At 37.3% G+C, this 18,446-nt stretch overlaps 1 protein-coding gene across 2 annotated transcripts in view; it reads left to right on the forward strand.

Moving 5' to 3' along the window:
* Nucleotides 1–18,446, forward strand: part of gcn1 (GCN1 activator of EIF2AK4) — a 779,792-nt gene that overhangs the window by 16,060 nt on the left and 745,286 nt on the right. For both annotated transcript variants that reach the window (XR_012384057.1, XM_073910032.1), the window contains exons 10-17: nt 1,720–1,794; nt 1,868–1,996; nt 6,844–6,894; nt 7,270–7,368; nt 11,143–11,316; nt 13,391–13,543; nt 14,743–14,835; nt 16,107–16,182. Coding sequence is in view for 1 of the 2 variants with exons in the window: in XM_073910032.1 (XP_073766133.1) it covers nt 1,720–1,794; nt 1,868–1,996; nt 6,844–6,894; nt 7,270–7,368; nt 11,143–11,316; nt 13,391–13,543; nt 14,743–14,835; nt 16,107–16,182 (850 nt within the window). In the remaining variant the exon portion in view is untranslated. The remainder of the gene's footprint in view (nt 1–1,719; nt 1,795–1,867; nt 1,997–6,843; nt 6,895–7,269; nt 7,369–11,142; nt 11,317–13,390; nt 13,544–14,742; nt 14,836–16,106; nt 16,183–18,446) is intronic.

The following is an 18,446-nucleotide window of genomic DNA, read 5'->3' on the forward strand; positions in this document are numbered from 1 at the left end:
AGATGCACTCGCTAGGTAACGTAGCGTCAGAAAGCCGTGTTTGTATAGACTATCCTGTCACAAAATGCACCGAAAATCCTACAAGAAGGTAATAGTTTGATTGTGGTGTTTACATGTTAACACTCTGAGAGTAGAATTTACAGCGGATCTTTCAGTCCATAATATTGTAGTGATGTTAACGTATTGTAAATTTAGTAACCAAATCATTTAGACTATGGTATGTCTTTAAAAACTAAAAGAGTACTGCTGACAATACGAACTAACTTTGCCTCTGAATAAACAAAGAACACTGATCGCACACTTACCAAATCTGTAGAGACAGGACAATCAACACCAACTAGAGCCGCGTGTTGTTTAAAAGGAGATGAGCGGCAAATCTGGATTTCACCAGTTCCAGATGCGAACAGCTCTTGGGTAAAAAAATGTTCCATACAAACGCATTTCTGTTGCGTTTAGTCCCGTTATTCCAGCTGCGCTCTCATTGCGGAAAATGAAAACAAAACCTTCGTTGCAGCACATTTATAAACACAACACTGACTCTAAACAATTCTTGTTCTTCCATTTGTTTTGGCAACACAACATGGCGTTTCTCTGCCGTCTGAATGCCGTAACAGATAAAAACAGTCTATCTATCCTGACAGTCTATCTATCCTAGAAGCTATCCTGCATATTAAAGAAGTTGCACCTCATTCACAATAGAGCGCGCTGATTGGTTTGAACCAAGTTTTTCTCATGAATTAATTCTGCACACTTAGAGACGTCACAATGTACTCGTTGGTACAGACATCCAGTCTCCACACTGGAATACACGCAAGGATCTAATTGCGATGACGCAGCTTTAAAAATTCTTTTCAATCCGAAAGAACGAATTTGCTCAAATAACGCAAAAACAACCAATTTAAACTTTTTAGTGTAATATATGTGTCCTATTAGTGTTTTTAGCAGCGTGGGACACAGATACGACTGTCACCAGCACAAAAAATGTGGTTTGGCGTTTCGTGACTCTTTAAGGTGGCTTTGTTAAACATGTTCCATGTACTTACGTTAACTATTTAATGTTCAATTTATTTCAAGTAGTACTTATTTTTTGCTTTTAATTTTAATTATTATAATAATATTGTTATTAGGGGCCGAGCACCTACTGTGCGTAAGCCCTACTGAAATTGCTTCGTTTATTATTTTTATTACTATTATTCTCTAAAATGAATTGCATTTTGAGAACCTAAACATGCTCAAACTCACAAAACTTTACACATGTGCCAGAATGGCGAACATTTACATCAGTTATAGGTTTCGGAAGTGGGTTGGCAAAATGACTCGACAGCACCACCTATACACATTTAACGGACTGGCCCCTGAGCTACGTTTCATGCACACGTACGAATATTGGCACACACATCAATCCTACAAAAAATCTCTTGAAGCAAAATCTCAAACCCAACAGGAAGTCGCATATTCTTACCTTCGTCTTCCAAAAAAGTGCCGTTTTTGCCTTTTCCAGGTGTTGTATTTTAACAAACTCCTTCACTAGTTTATTTTCCAGAGTTTTTGATTGGTAGTTACTTACGTTTCAAGTTATTTCAGTGACCACTGTAGTTTTCTTTCAGTTGGATCAACAATTTTTGTCCACGTTTTAAACTGATCTGTCATAGTTTTTAGTATTAGATTCTGTTGGTTGTCATGTTTAGCTGATGTTGTGTGTTGTGCTGTCTCCTCCAGCAATCTCCTCCATGTTGGCGTCTCTCACTCTGGATCTAAGTCAGTACGCGTTGGACATCGGAAAGGGCATCTCCAGTGAGTGTTCTCAGGATGTTCATCTGAGGTGTGTGTGTGTGAGCAGGTTTAATGTGGTGTTTGTGTGTTTCAGGTCAGCTGAAGGCTAATAACCCAGAGCTGATGGAGCAGGCGGTGGCGGCGCTGCAGAATCTGACCCAGCAGTGCAGTGACCCAAGCGCCGTCCAGGACCTTACCAAACACCTCTTCAACATCCTCGCAGGTCATTTATTAATGCTATTTATACACCTGGAAGAGTCATTACTGTGATCTGTAGCACTTAATTTGACGGTCCTATTTTGCATGTTCCTATTATATACTTTGATGTCATTTATGTACTATATTAAAGTCAATAAATGTATTTATTATGATAAAGTGCAAACAAGTGAACTTTAAAAGCATGCACATTTCAGTAGAGATGCACGGATACCATTTTTTTAGTCCAATCTCCAATACATTCTGATTATTAACTAATACAAATCTGATCCAAATACTGAGCTGTTTTTTTTTGTTTGTTTGTTTTTCTTTCTTTCATTTCCTTTTTTTTAATACATAATACACTTTCTATAGTTGTGGTAATACATTTAAAAAATATATCTTCTTTAGTAAATAATAACAGACTTATAGGCTTACTATACATGACAGACACACAATCTAACTAAAAACATTATTGCTTGCTGTAAACTAGGCTACATTATTTGATAGGGATGTAACGGTATTGTAAATACCGTCATACCGCAATATTAATTTTTTTCGATATTACCGTAGTCGCATGACTCGGTAAAACTATAGGTCTTCTGAGAAAATTTGCTCAGGCGAATGAAGTGAACGGGAGGTAGCGAAAACTACAATTCTCATCAGCCCAGGCTTGGCCATCATCCCTTGCGGTCTGTTGTCGCTACAGATCCAGTAATGCGGAAATGGAGTGTGCTGCTAGAAGCGGGGATGAAAAAGAGCTGGGTGTTGTCGCCACGCGCGTACTGAATAGTGGTGTTGTTGCGCGAGTTCTTATCAGCTGTGTTGTCGCGCGAGTTCTTATCAGCTGTGTTGTCGCGCGCGTACTGAATAGCGGTGTTGTCGCGTGAGTTCTTATCAGCTGTGTTGTCGTGCGCGTACTGAATAGCAGTGTTGTCGCGCGAGTTCTTATCAGCTGTGTTGTCGCGCGCATACTGAATAGTGGCGTGTCGCGCGAGTTCTTATCAGCTGTGTTGTCGCGCACGTACTGAATAGCGGTGTTGTCGCGTGAGTTCTTATCAGCTGTGTTGTCGCGCGCGTACTGTAATGCGGGGACGGAGGGTATGTCGCGTCGCGGGGGCACTTTTGATCATTTTGGAAGGGAACTTTCTATCCAAGACTAAAAAGGGCATGTGCACTGCACAGGTTGAGCCCTATGTGTGCACGTGCTTGCAAGTTGGGGAATAGGACTAATAATCAGTCATGGGGACTGCAGAAACACAGCGCACTGTTCAGATTGATGCAGACATGAGATCTCTATCTCACTCATGGTTTGTCCTCTCAAGTGGGGGAAAGACAATGCACAACGTTACCCACTGCTGTCAACCTGGGCCAAGTCATATCTCTCTGTCCCAGAAACCTCAGTCCCAAATGAGAGGGTTTTTTCTGTTGCAGGGGACATTGTAAATACCCAGAGATACCAGCTTTTACCAGATTATATTTATATTATAATTTTCCTTTAAACCCATCTCTATCTAAGTGAGTGAGTGATTAAATGTTGAATGTGATGAGTTTTCAACAATACTAAATTGAAACTTTATTTTTTTACATGGTTTAATAATTTTTTGTTATTAAAATTGAAGTTCCTGTTTCAAAGCTTACAGATAGATGACTAATTTGTATGTCATTGACACTTTTGGCACTTTTTTGGAGTATTTTCATAAGTTTTGTTTTTTCCTGTAAATGATTCAATAAATACCGTACCGTGACATTCATACCGAGGTATTACCGTACCGTGAAATTCTGATACCGTTACATCCCTATTATTTGAGCATTCCTTAAGACACTGATATGATCTGTTGTGGTCCAGCCATATTGACCCTCAATAGCTGCATTTCCACTGTTGGGCCAGTGCAAGCCAGGGCTTTTATCGGGCCGGGCCAATCGCCCGGGAGGTTGAGCAGTGAGGTCGAAATCATGTCGCGTTTCCACTTGTCGGGCTAATAGCTTGCAGCGTGTCATGCAAACCCCGCCCCCAGAACGTCCCACGAATCATACGTCACACAACCCGCCCACTTCAGCAGGAATCAGGCAGATAAAGCACAGCACATCATCACGAAACTATTAAAATGAAGACAACCGACACAAACAAATGACACGTTACTGTAGAGCAGTACATGATATGTCTATACGCACGGGCCTGTGTGTTTTCATTCATTATATTCATTTACTCACCCACCCACTGTTGGCATCGAACATCGAGTGGTCTCGCCAGCACAGGGAGCGCATCATCCATAATATAACACCACAGAAATTCTCCAGTAGTAACTTGGTAGATATTGTATTTTATAACATCCTCGTTTAGAAAGCCGCTGTCAAACATTCAGCTCAAATGCTCCGGAGAGACCTGAAACATACTCATTTTTCCTTATAGGCTATATGACACTTAATAGGTGATTCCCCTTTATTTAAAGATGTTGCATATTATTCTGTGATCTTAAGGAAAGTGTTTAGTATTTCAGCACATAAAAGCAAGTAATAAAATACAGCCTATATTTCGTTGCGCTCAGCAGCTTTTCACTAATATAGCTCTACGTGTAAATTTCATTTATAAATTTTACCATGTCATATAAAGCATGAACAGTTGTTTGAGGACACAGAACACATTTTGTATTTGCAGTTTTCCCCGATGTGTTTGTAAAGCGGCGCTGCGCAGGACAGAAAAAAAGGTTGTCTAGTTTCTGCTTTCACCTTCTGTCATACACCACGTCCACCAAAAGGGTACCATTGGTAGTGGAAACGCAAGCTTGATAAAGGTAACCCGAACCGTACTGTACCTCTCAGTGGAAATGGGCCATAACAGGCTACCTTCACGGCTTTTGTTGGCTTAAAAATTACACACGCAAGATTGGATTTGGAGTGGTACTAGCTGGCCGATACCTGATCCAGCAAAAATGTGCTGTATCGAAGATGATATCGGATACAAGTATTGGATGGGCATATCCCTAAATTTCAGTTACAAAACTATACAAATTATAAAGATTTACCAAAGACTGATGCAAAAAAATAAAATAAGAATCTTATTTCGAACAAACAAAATGCCACGAATAGTACTATTAAAAAAACTAAGCTAAATAAATGAAATCTCATGCATGAACTTTCACGTTCAGATGAGAAAAATAAAAAGATCTCATGCACCTAACCAGAACCTGTTTAGTTTCTTAAAGGTCCAGTGAAATTCAAATCAAGTGTTTTTAGATGTTGGTATCAGTATGTTAGTCTTCAAAGATATCTAGAAGCGAGTGTGGTACAAAACAGTGACAAAATTCACCTTTAGATGATATATGACTGTTTGTATTGTGTCATTTCCTCACCCCGCTTTTCATATGATGTGCTTGGGCTCAACCACTCTCACTGGCAAAGCTGAGAAAGCAAAACGCTATTGGCTGCTTTTTTAAAAGGGGAGGATCTACTCTGTCCCACCCTCTTTCAGTTTTTCAGTTGAGATTGCGTCAAACATCGAATAATAAAAATGCACATTTCGAAGCTCTTCACGCGACCTTTAACCCTTAAAGACTGAAACAGTCGCCTGTGGCTAAAATCCGTACAATTCAATGATTGGCACAAAGAAGAGAGTCTCCGCTTTCCACCACTGACATTACATTCATGAACCTTCGGAGGCTCCGGAATCAGTGTGGTTACGTCATCATATTTTGACAACGCTGATTTGACAAAGGAACGCATGTGGCTTGTGTCTCCGGACAAACCAGACATGATGCATTGATGCATTTTCCCTCCTCCATGCCCAGATTGGTTCAAACTCACTCTCTCTCTCAACCAATAAGCATAGGTTTCGCTTGTGGACCACCAATCAACCATTTGAACAACCCGGAATGAGAAATAGGCTGCACATTTACGCACGGCTAAATAAAGCGCAAAAAAGTTTTGCATGAAATAATTCTCATCCTAAGTACTTTTGCTTGCACAACAGCACAGAAACATGACAAAACAGTGACACAGCAAAGACGAAGTTCTGCTCTTGCTGTTTTCAAAGGACGCAAATGATGGTGCGGCTGTTTGTCTGCAATGCAAAAGTTGAGAAGCAGCAGGGTCAACATCATATGCTGGCACATAAAACCTAAGGATGGTCCATATTGAGTCTAGTTTAGTTATGTAACTATTTATAGTATAGTAAATATTTATATCTTATTTTTTACTGAGGATTTGCACCATGTTAATTTGGACTTTGACGCATTATTTTTTATTTTCTTATTTGTTGATTGTAAGTGGTGTTGTTTATGGTAACTGAAAATATTATTTGGAAAGTCAAACTTGCTTCAGTGTTCTGTTATTTTGTAACAATCTTTCTATTTAGTTCATTCCCAGAACTTATGGGCAAATATATTGTCAGTAAATAAATGCACTAGTTTTTTCTCCACTGAAAAACGCCTTAGAATAACATTGAAATAAATTGCTATAACTTGCTCAGGGAAAGGTGGATGTAGACAAAATTTATTTTGGAAGTATAAAACCTAATAGCGTGTTTTTCTAAAGAAAGAAAAAAAACTTTATAAGGTTTTGTTTGTAATAACTAGAAAATTCCACTTTATTAAAAAAATGTTTTTCTTAAAATTCTGGAATATTTTCTGTCTGTTCATATGTTTTTGGACCAAAAAATATTTTAGACTGAACCTTTAAATGATACAGATTGAGGCTTCAGGTTCTCCTGTTTAAAGTAATATATGACACTTGTGGCTAACTGCTAACATAACAATAAAACTGCTTAAAATAAATAAATAAATAAAAAATTAGGCCCATTGGGTGCCCACAAAATACCTCTAGGTCTTTAAGGGTTAAGGTTTTGTTTACCCTGATTTTTGATAATTTTTTGCACAGGCTCAGAGGGAAAGCTGACTGTTGTGGCCCAGAAGATGAGCGTCCTCTCAGGTGAATATACCGTCTCTCTTTCTCATATGCCCTTGGGCCCTTTTGCACTGCAATTCCTTTACACTAAATCTAATGGGAGCAATTAGAGGTGTATTAAACCATTTTAATTCAAAATCATCATGAGGAACTGTTAATAAGACATAAAGAGAAAGGCTTGTTTTACCCCGTTTTAACATTTACTTATTCTAATCATATGCAAGCATGCCTGCACTGATAAAATGCAAGAATGCAATGGCATCTTATATTGACCCTCATATTGCATAAGGTCCAAATATAACAGCTTTGAGAAAGAAACCGCTTCTGTGTAGCTCTAAACTGGTGTGTGTCTTTGTGATTGGTAGTTGATTGTGTTGTTTGTTTGTGTTTGTGAATCAGGAATCAGGAGCTGTAGTCATCACGCTGTCTCTGGCTCTTCTTCTCAGTCTCTGAGCTCCAGCGTGGCTGTGATGTTCATCCCATACCTGCAGCAGGAAGGTGAGGCTTTACTGCTTTTATTCTGCTCCTGTTATACTGGATTGAGGATTTGGAGCATTTCTTGAGTTGATGACAAGCTTATGACTGATCAGAAAAATTAAAACTTAAAATATAATATGCATGTTTTATTATTTGCACTTTGTGACCGTTAACTGTCTTTGAGAATTAGAAACGGATGCTTGAATTTCTTAATTGCATGAAATTAATTTACTTTTTTTTTTGTTTTCTGGTTACATGTTTACTACAAATATTAAATACACACGACAAATTTCAGTTTTAGTTACTTAAGTACATTTTAAGTCTATTTAAAGAGCCCATATTATGGGTTTTTGAAAATGCCCTTCCATGTAGTGTTTGACACAGCTCTAAGTGAAGTGAAATATCCAGCTAAGGCTTAAATCTGTAAGTGTACAGTGTTAAACTGTTGATTCATCTATAAAAGAGTCGACTCAGTGCTTGTCGTCAAGTCGTCTTGATAACGAGTCATTAGGTGATTCGCGATGACATGTCCACGAAACACAAGTAGTTGCGCGCGCAAACCCGGGAGATTTGAAACCTGCGGCCCCGCCATCTAAAGGCTGATTTATACTTCTGCGTCAAACGCCGGCGTATGCTATGGCGCTGACGCATAGCCCTTCACCGTGGCCGTCGGTATCGCTGACGTGCACCTCTCTAAAAATGTAACTACACGTCGTAACGACCCATAGCGCAAGCTCTGTGATTAGTCGGCTTGGTAGAGCTGACGAGTCTGGGCGGGACCGAGAGTCGTGTGAATGGCGCGAGCCTGATGGAGCGATTGTTTACAAGTGTGGAGTCCCGCGAAGGATCTCTGGATGGAAAGTTTTGTTTTGTGTTTACCTCATAGTTAAAGTTGTTGCACATCCGCCGGTTCCTGCCTCAAAATGAGCGAGTTCGAGCCACTTGTACATCCCGGAAGTGTTCAGGAAAATCAAAAAAGCAGCGAAGAAACTCGACACAGAGGAGCATTAACACCTCACTGCCAACTAGTGTTTCAGAAGTGTTAATGCAGACCAACAGAGACAGCGCGCAGAAGTATAAATGCACAGCTACGCGCGTTGCATGCGCTGTGGGTTAAGCAGAAGGGTCACTTGACGCAGAAGGATAAACCAGGCTTAACACAGAAAAAAAGCCACACACACACACACACACACCGGTCGAATGAAGTCACGCTGTGCAGATGCATATTATTGAGTCTCTACCCATAGATGAAACCTCAGCATTATAGCCCAGCCATGAGCAGTTCGAGTGCTTCTAGAAACGACATGCTTACAAAGTAGACTTCATCAGCTGTTAGTTAAAGGAAGGATCAGTAAAGTGTACTGATGGACATGTCAGAACAGGGATCGGTTTCTTCCTCCATTTCGCAATTGTAAGTATGTGAGATCAAAGTTGTTGCCTTGTTACTCTAGCTTGCAAATGTATTTAGTTGTGATTTGTTACTTATAACCGCGTGTACTGAATCAGTTTAACTCGCTAAATTCTCATATCGCGTGTAAAGCCATATTGAAAATGCGACGCGTGCCGCTTTGTTTACGGACCTCCGAGGAGGAGGGTAATGTTGTGTCCTCCTCCGAGGAGGGTAATATGTGTGTGTGTGTGTGAAAAGAGCAGGTAGAGTGTGACGGCTAAGAGATCTCCTCGCCAGTTCTTGGAGTTTTTGCTCAATAAAATAGTTAGTCGTCGGTATTTTCAAGTCCATCGTCTGTATTTACATTCACCCACTGGCAGGCAAAATCCACGCCTTACACTTTGAAGCGGGTATGCACTGTGACTAATTTTATATTGCTGATTAGCTGCTGGGCATTTCACTCCGTCTCGCGCTGAAGGCAGTCAGTGTCGACCAATCAAAACAGGCTGTCATCGGTCCAATCAGCGCAGATTAGCTTCGCGCTAAGGAGGGGTTTGGGAACAAATGAATCACTGAACAATTCATACAGGAGTCGCTGGGATAATTAGGTAAAAATAAATGCAGATTACAAGATAATGAAAGTGTTTTTTGACCTTGCATGCATATTAGACCGTTGTTGGAGACCCTTACAACCAAAATATGACCCTATTTCATGGATAACAGGGGCTCTTTAATTCAATTTTTTCCTGCAAAACTACTTGGATTATATGTTTTTAATATTTGTTTTTTATTAAAGCTTTAGATTAGTAACATTTTTGGTTTAGTTAGCTTTAATACCAAAAACATTTAAATATGAACTTGAAATAAGCAAAATTTTATAAAGCAATATTGTATTAATTTTTTTTTGTCCTATTTGCTATTTAAGACCTTATAGTGATTTTGTTAGGTCTTGAATACATGGTTTCATTTGCATTAAGCAATCTGCGTAACAAGATTAAGGTTTCATTTGTCAACGTTAATTAACATAAGCGAACAATGAAACATACGTCTAAAATATCAACGGCAATTTCAGCATTTGTTATTTTGTATCTAAATATTGCATATTTTAATATTATTTATTAGATATTAACTTGTAGTAAGAGTACAGTAGTTATTTTTTAACTATTGTTCATACCCGTCAACATTGGGATGTGAAAATAAGGGATATGCCCACCATATGCCCCCACCCCTTTAAAAAATCCTAAATGACTAAAAATGCTCATTTGGAGCTGTTTCATTGTAAATAAACAGTTAAATTGTCAGTAATATGTTTTATTATTTTTATTTTTATGTAAGAAAAAATAAATATACATTAGCAGCAAATACATTAGCAAACAGTTCAGCTTATTAAAATGAATAGCTATAATAATGAAATAGAATCAAGCTATCGAGTCTTATAGCCGTTTGTTCACTGTATAACGTACACATTCTGATTAAAGAGCAAAAAATCTATCTCTTATTTGTTTAGATTGTTTTGTTTGATTACATTAAATAACAGAGGTGTCTCTTTAAAAAGGCACACATCTAACAATATAATGAAGGCATTCAACTGCTTTCCTAACCTTTTATGCTCAGTTAAGACTAAATTAGTTGTGTTTGGAAAAAAAAAACACCAAGAACGACATCTTTAGATATTATTATTATTAATTATGTGTACATGTCTGTTTAAACACGTACCCAAAAGCCAGAATCCATTTGAACAACAGCGTCTATTTATCACTGTGGAGCGGGCCAGCTGACAGTCATGCACCATTATATAAAACATATGTTACATGTTTTAAGGATTGCATAGGAGGTGATCACGGCACCTGTAATAAATAGAAAGAGGAATCGCGCCGTTTTTATATTTATTTCAAAGTGTTTTCGTGCCTAAACAAAGTGAAAGAACAACAGACTCGCATTTAAGAGCAAGGGGCGGCCCCTGGTGGTTCGGCGGTATGGGTTGTGTATAGGGAGACTCGGCTCTTTAATGTTTCTGGCCACCCTTCAGAGAAACACTGAAAATACGAGAGAAATATGGGAAAATATGGGAAAGAACTGTAAAATACAGGAGAATCCTGGGAAAAACGGGAGGGTTGACAGGTATGCTATTGTTAAATATATTACAAAAAACACAATAGTGTACATTTTTTTACATGTTAGTCTTTCCATTTCCGCTCATCTTGATAGTTGTAAATGCATGTGGAAGTATTTGTATCAACTAACGTTATCTGACACTGATAAATACTGTGACAAATGAGTTCTTGTTGATGTTAGTTCATAGATTAAAAACTAATGGAAGCTCATTGAACACAGTCTAAAACTTGAGCAGCATGAATATATGCATAAATGTCTGATAGGTAATGATTGTTTGTTTGTGTTTGTAGTCCACGAGGGGACGCTGGTCCATGCAGTGTCGGTGTTGTCTCAGTGGACGAGCCGCCTGACGCTGGATGTGCCCTCAGAGTTGAGAGACTGGTTTAAAAAAGCCTTCACCCTCAAGACGTCCACATCCGCAGTGCGACACGCGTATCTGCAGGCCATGATCGGTGCTTTTAAAGGTCAGTCGGGCTGTCGGGACGCTTCTGATGGCTTTATAACAGTGCTGTCAATTAATCACGTCTAAAATTAAAGCTTGTATTTACATGCAGTTTTTTTATGTGCTGCTTCTACAAGAAAAGATTTTTATACTGAGAGCACTTCGATTGATATATATTTTTAAATTTACCACAAGTTATTTATATTAAATTGAAAAAAAAAAATATATATCTTATGGTTTATTGTAGTTAATGTCATGTATTTTTATGTACAAAACTACACTGTGCATAAATATATTTAGCAAATATGATATTTTGAATGCAATTTTTATATTTTGTTTGTTTATTACTTTAAAAATTCATATTTTATCATTTATTTTGTATGCTTTTATTGCACTTAATCATTTGACAATACTATGAAATAATAATAATAGTAACTTATATACCGAAAAATTTAATTTGTCCATTTTAATATCCTCTTTTATTGAATTATAAAGTTTATAGTAATATTATGTAGTTTTTTTTAAGGTTGCACTTTATTTTAGGTCACATTAATTACTATGTATTTACATTAATAAATAAGTTCATAATGTGTTGAGAAGGCTTATGTGGCTATTAAGTTGGAATAATGGTTAGAGACACATTTGGTGGTATGGGTATGGTTAAAGGCTAACAGTGTTCTTATAAATGTAATTACAGAAGTTAGGTATATATGTGATTACATGCAAATTGTTTAAAAACATAATTGCAATATACACGAACCAGCCATTTTATTAGGTACACCTTACTAGTACCGTGTTGGACCATTTTTTGCCTTCAGAACTGCCTTAATCCTTCATGGCAGAGATTCAACAAGGTACTGGAAATATTCCTCAGAGATTTTGCTCCATATTGACATGATAGCATCACACAGTTGCTACAGATTTGTCGGCTGCATATCCATGATGCCAATCTCCCCTTTCACCAGATCCAATAAGTGCTCTATCGGATTTAGATCTGGTGACTGTGGAGGCCATTTAAGTACAGTGAACTCATTGTCATGTTCAAGAAAACAGATACATGAAATGATTCACGCTTTATGACATGACAAATTATCCTGGACACAATGCTTAGTTGGTACTAATGAGCCCAAAGTGTGCCAAGAAAATATCCGCTACGCCATTACAACAGCTGCCTGAAAGGCAGGATGGATCCATGCTTTCATGTTGTTTACACCAAATTCTGACCCAACCATGCAAATGTCGCAGCAGAAATTAAGACTCATCAGATCAGGCAACGTTTTTCAATCTTTTACTGTCCAATTTTTGTGAGCCTGTGTGAATTGTAGCCTCAGTTTCCTGTTCTTAGCCAGAGCAGCCCGCCTGGCACCAACAACCATGCCACATTCAAAGTCACTTAAATCACCTTTCCTCCCCATTCTTTGGCTCGGTTTGAACTGCAGCAGATCGTCTTGACCATGTCTGCATGCTTAACTGCATTGAGTTGCTGCCACGTGATTGGCTGATTAGAAACTTGCGTTAACGAACACCTAATTTGGTGTACCTAATTAAGTGGCCGGTGAGTGTATGTAGATAGTAAGTGCATTGTACCAATGCTTATTTTCAATGTATGTGCATTGTAGTTTATGTGACCTAAAATGAAGTGTAACTGTTTAAATCTATATTGATCTTGCAATCAAATAGCCAAGTTGCTTATGTGGCAATAAACAAATAAACGGTTATTATGGTCATGGAAATTATTTGAACAAACATCTGTATACTTGAATATAGGTTAGTTATCTTTACTTCTCTTCTGTCCTTGGGCAAAAACATGCTCTCACATTATTATATATATTTATATATTAATATAAAAATATTTAAAACTAAAAATATTTAAAATAAATAGATAAAATTTTAAATAAATAAGTTGTTGTGTTTTATGATGTGCTGTAATGCATTTGAGGTGCACTGTTTTTCTTGTTATTTACCACTTATATGTAGAGATTACATAAAGCATTAGGTCATGAAAGATTACTTAAGTCTTGAAAAAGTCAGGGAGTTTTAGTAGCAAAATTGTTCCTGATTCCTTAATAAATGAACATATTTTTTATCTTGTCCAGGTGACTCTCTCAGCCAGGCTGTAGACTTCCTGCCTCTGCTCATCCAGACGGTGGAGAAAGCTGCAGCTCAGAATACCCAGCATACACTGCTGTCTGAGGCCGTGGCTGCATCTGTGCTGCTCTGTCGGCTCTCTGTGCTGGACTCTGTGTCTGGTGAGCTTCACATCTACACCTGTCCTGATCACTACATAAAGAAGACCCCCATTCAGTGTTTGTTCTGCAAAATATCCAATAGTATATCATTGGACTGTCCTGCTTATGAAAAAAAATCACTTAAACATATTCAGCAAAGTTTTACTAAGAAAGCTTTTAGAATTTTTATCACATATTAACCAGTTAAACTCTGCTGTTATTTTGGGATTTCCGCCTGGATTTTGCCTAGCCAAATTTAAAAGCTTCCCAAATCCTCATGCAGTGGTGTAAATGCACAAATTTGGTATAATTTAAATGGAAACTCTTTGAATTTTCATAAAACACTATTAAAAGTGTTTAAAATAGCTGTAAATTTTGTCTGTGCTATAATAAACACCAAAAAAGAGACGCTTTTTGTATTTTTTTTAAATTCATTTTTTATAAACTCAAATTTGAAAGTGTACCTTTTAGGCTCTGTGTGGTCTAGCGTGTCTGTAATATGTCTCCACCATAATCTATGCAAAAGTTATTGTATTCCAACTGCTGAGAGGTGCTGTACAAGCCACAGGGACCGATCATTGTTTTCATATTTCACTATTCTTTTGTTTGATCAAACATAATTCACTGTGGACCACGTCAGACATATAAAAGCATTACTTATGCATATCAACTCACAAACAGTGGAGAAAAGGTCCTGAAGAACACAGCATGAGGTAAGAGATGACCGCTGTCTGTGCTATCTGGGGCTGCTTAGTGATCATTCTGCGCCATGGAAACACCTTGATTCCTTGTTTAATATGTGAATATAATTCAGTAAAAAGTCCGCGGAGTTTAACTGGTTAACGTTAAAAATATGATCGGATTTATCATTTAATAAACATTCATTTTTGGAACAATTTTTTGTTTTATTTTCCAATGCCCTAGAGCAGGGGTGGCCAACCCTGTTCCTGGAGAGCCACCTTCCTGCAGATTTCAGTTGCTCCCCATATCAAACACACCTGAACCAATTAATTAGGACCTGAACACCACGTGATAATTACAGGCAGGTGTGTTTAATATGGGTTGCAACTGAAATCTGCAGGAACAGGGTTGGCCACTCCTGCCCTAGACACTATAGACAATAATAATAGCAGTTACTTCATGCTTATCCACACAGAGACTTTTATCGCGTCCTTATATATATTTTTTGGCTACTTTTGTCTTTGTTCATCTGCATTCAGAAGCAAAGCTGACGTCCTTCTGGAACCTGATCCTGGATGAGAAGAAGCCTCTGTTCACCACTGAGAAGTTCCTCTCTCAGGCCAGTGAAGAAGGTCAGAAACTCAATGCTTTTTAGTTATTTCAGAGAATTCCCTAGTGTGGCCTTAGCCTGTGTACGCGACAAGATTCCAGTGACAAGCAATTGATTTGTTCACACCAAACACGACGTGACATGACAGACACATTTATATCAGGGGTCAACCTGATTTAAAACTTTTTAAACCTTTTTCAACCTTTTTGAAACTGAGAGCTACTTCATGGGTACTGATTAATGTGAAGGGCTACTAGTTTGATACACACTTCTCAAATAACAAATTTGCTCAATTTACTTTTAATTATATGCTATTATTAATAATTAATGATATTCATCTATGTGAAGACACTGATCATGTTAATGATTTCCCATTGTTGTCAACAATGATTTAACAAAGTAGGAAACAGAGAAATATCAATATTCAACACTTTTTTTTTTTAAATCTCTGCAAATATTTACATTAAAAAATTACTTTTACAATATTTTCACTAGCCACTAACATTTTTTTTTGTCTATATACTATTTATCAGTTTCACATCAATAATTTACAGAATCATTTCAGTATACATGTGTACATTCTTTTTTAACCACCCTCCACCCCTTTCCCACCCTCACAAGACAGAACACTTAAATAGACATACTTGTGAGACATCGAGCTGATGCCTAAATTATGAGGAAATAAACAGTAAACAAACAATAACGACAGATAAAGGATTAAAGCAATCAAGTGTCATACTTTTCCATCCGTATTTTCAGTCAATGTAACATCCAAATTATTCATGTATTCAATACATTTGTTGTTGGTTTGCGCCTAGTCTCAGTTCTGACTTTCATTTTCAAACCATTCGCTAGTTATTAATATTTCAAGATCTGATGAGAACCATCTGCTGCTGCTTTCAGTAGTGTGGTGATACATGTCAAATATAATGCTATTCAAATGCACATTGGCAGCCTTTAACACTGAGTAAAACACAGAATCTGTACCTGAGGTGATCATTGTCATTATGGGATTTTGTTGCAACGTCTCAGCAATGGTAACCGCTTCTAAAATTGATGTTTTATGCATCACTCTCGAAGATGGTTGAGACAAAAACTTGTTTTAACATGGAGAAAGATACCCTTTATTGTGTGTAGTTAGGACATGGTGAACATTTAGTTCAGGAGAATATAGGAGAGTATTTAACATAACAAATGTTTACCCTTTTAATATGACTAACCATCTTTTTATATTTATCTAATACTTTTGCTAAGTTTTCTGCTTTCTTAACCCTGATTGTCTTTTACTCACAGCCCTTTGCACCGTTCTACTGCTCTGTGAAAGACTGTTCCTGGATCAGCCACAAAGACTCAACAACAGCAAGTCTCAGTGAGTCACTGAAGTCTTTTATTTACGCGATCATTTTTAAGAGGTGATTTATTAGTGCAATGCAAAGGCATCATTAATCCATCTTTAGTGTCTCAGTTTTATTTTTTGTGTTATCTTTGGCCCGGTTTCACAGACAGGGCTTACACTAGCCAGGATTAGGAAGAAACATCACTGGTGTATATCTTGAGATAAAACAAAAGCACTGATATATTTAAAAATCAATCAGTGCAATTTTATTTTAGTTGAAACAGCTCAGACTTACATTTGAGTCTAGGACTAGGCTTAAGCCTTGTTTGTGAAACCAGGAGATAAATGTTTTAATATGTATTCATACATATCTTTAGTTAAAAAAAGAATTGTATATTGATTTGTTGATTTTAGTAATTGTTGTCGTTGTTTGCTGCACTCTATCATTACATGTTTTTTTTTCAGCTTTAGGTTATTTTGACATGACACAGTTATTATTAGGAATGCGACAATACAGTTAGCCCACGGTTCAATACATCCCTCGGTTTTTTAACACAGTTTTCAGTTCGGTTCTCATGGCTTGACACATTTTTTTTATTCTATAGGCAATAGGAACAGTCAGAGGTTAAGGCGAAAAAAATTAAAACGATTTATTGCAATACTCATTTTGTTTTACTTAAAAGCCAAGAAAAGTTCAGTAGTTCCTGGTGTATTGTATAAAAAACTAACACAGAAATCTCACAGCTGCTGGTAGCTCATGGACAAACTGGAGAACACATGAAATCCTACACTTTGAAAATAAACACACATGTGAGGTTAATAAAGATAAATTGGCCATTTCAAATAAACATATTTGTACTTTAGTAAAGATAAATAAACCATCTTAACTATCTCTGTGCTGAAAAAATGCAAGACTGAAGTCTGTAACATGGATCGAGAGCTTTTATATTGTGCGTATATTATAAGATGACAAAAGCCCACATCTCCAATCACCAAAAACGGCTGCAAATCTTTAGCAATAAACACCCGCACTACCTTTGTTATTTTATGTGTCTCTCGGAACCAGTTGGGTATGTTTGCTTGAAAGATTTAGCTTCTCTGCTATGCTGCCTTCAGACAGTGATATTGCTGCAGTCATGGTTTTACGTGTAAGACAATGCTTGCACACAGTTATTTTTTATTCACCGTTTTTGGTCCCACTTTATATTAAGTGGCCTTAACTAATATGTACTTCCATAGAAATTAATAGTTCATTGCAATGTACTTATTGTGTAAATACATGTATTTACTGTGTACTTATGCTTGATTAAATACATGTATGTAATTACATCTGTAATTAACTTTTGTAACTACATTTGTAAATACACTGTTGACCATCCCTTAAACCTTAACCCACCCTTAAACCTACCCATACCACCAAACCTGTTCATAACCCAACCTCTATCTCAACTCAAAAGCACCACAAGTGTTCTCAAACACATTATAAACACAGTAAGTACATTGTATTTATTTTTTTGATGTAAGTACACAGCAGTTAAGGACACTTAATATAAAGTGGGACCCCGTTTTTTCTTTTATTGGCATTATACTTACTGGCAAAACCATTAATGTAACCATCAATGTCCTCACACCGCAGATTTGAAAGACGCCAGCGCTTTCTCGTACTGTTGCCTCACTTCGCCGGCGCTTCCTTGTACTGTTGCCTCAGCCTCACTTCACCGCCGCTCGCCATGTTAGAGTGTGTAATGATGGTCAAGCGCCCCCTAACTTTAGAACATAGTGATTGGATATTTACTCGCGGGGAGCAGTTTTCTCATCTCAGCTCATGGATTTAGAGGCACACACAGTCAATTCAGGGAGATATGAAACGCACATAAATTATTAAAACACAAAACCGAGAAAACTGCAATTCACAAGCGCGTATTGAACCGTGGAGGTTGTACCAAACGGTTCAATATTATATTGAGAACTGTGGCATCCCTAGTTATTACAGTTTATTTCAGTTTGTTGCAAAGGCTAAACTATACCTACAGAAGGGTTTTATTTCAGCAGAAGAACAAATATTTTTAGGTAGCTAATATTGATCACACTGACAAATACAGTAAACTATTTCAGAGAATATTATCATTTAATTAGAATTAAATTAATTTAGAATTGAAGTTACATCAGACAGAAAATGAGCACATTTTAATGAAATATTTTCAATATTTTTAATCATACACTGTAAAAAATATCTGTAAATCAGCAGTTTTCCGTATTTTGTGATTCATGTTTTTATTTATTTTCCCCTGTTTATG

This window comes from Danio rerio, chromosome 8 (genome assembly GCF_049306965.1).
Source record: "Danio rerio strain Tuebingen ecotype United States chromosome 8, GRCz12tu, whole genome shotgun sequence".
NCBI classification, from domain to species: domain Eukaryota; kingdom Metazoa; phylum Chordata; class Actinopteri; order Cypriniformes; family Danionidae; genus Danio; species Danio rerio.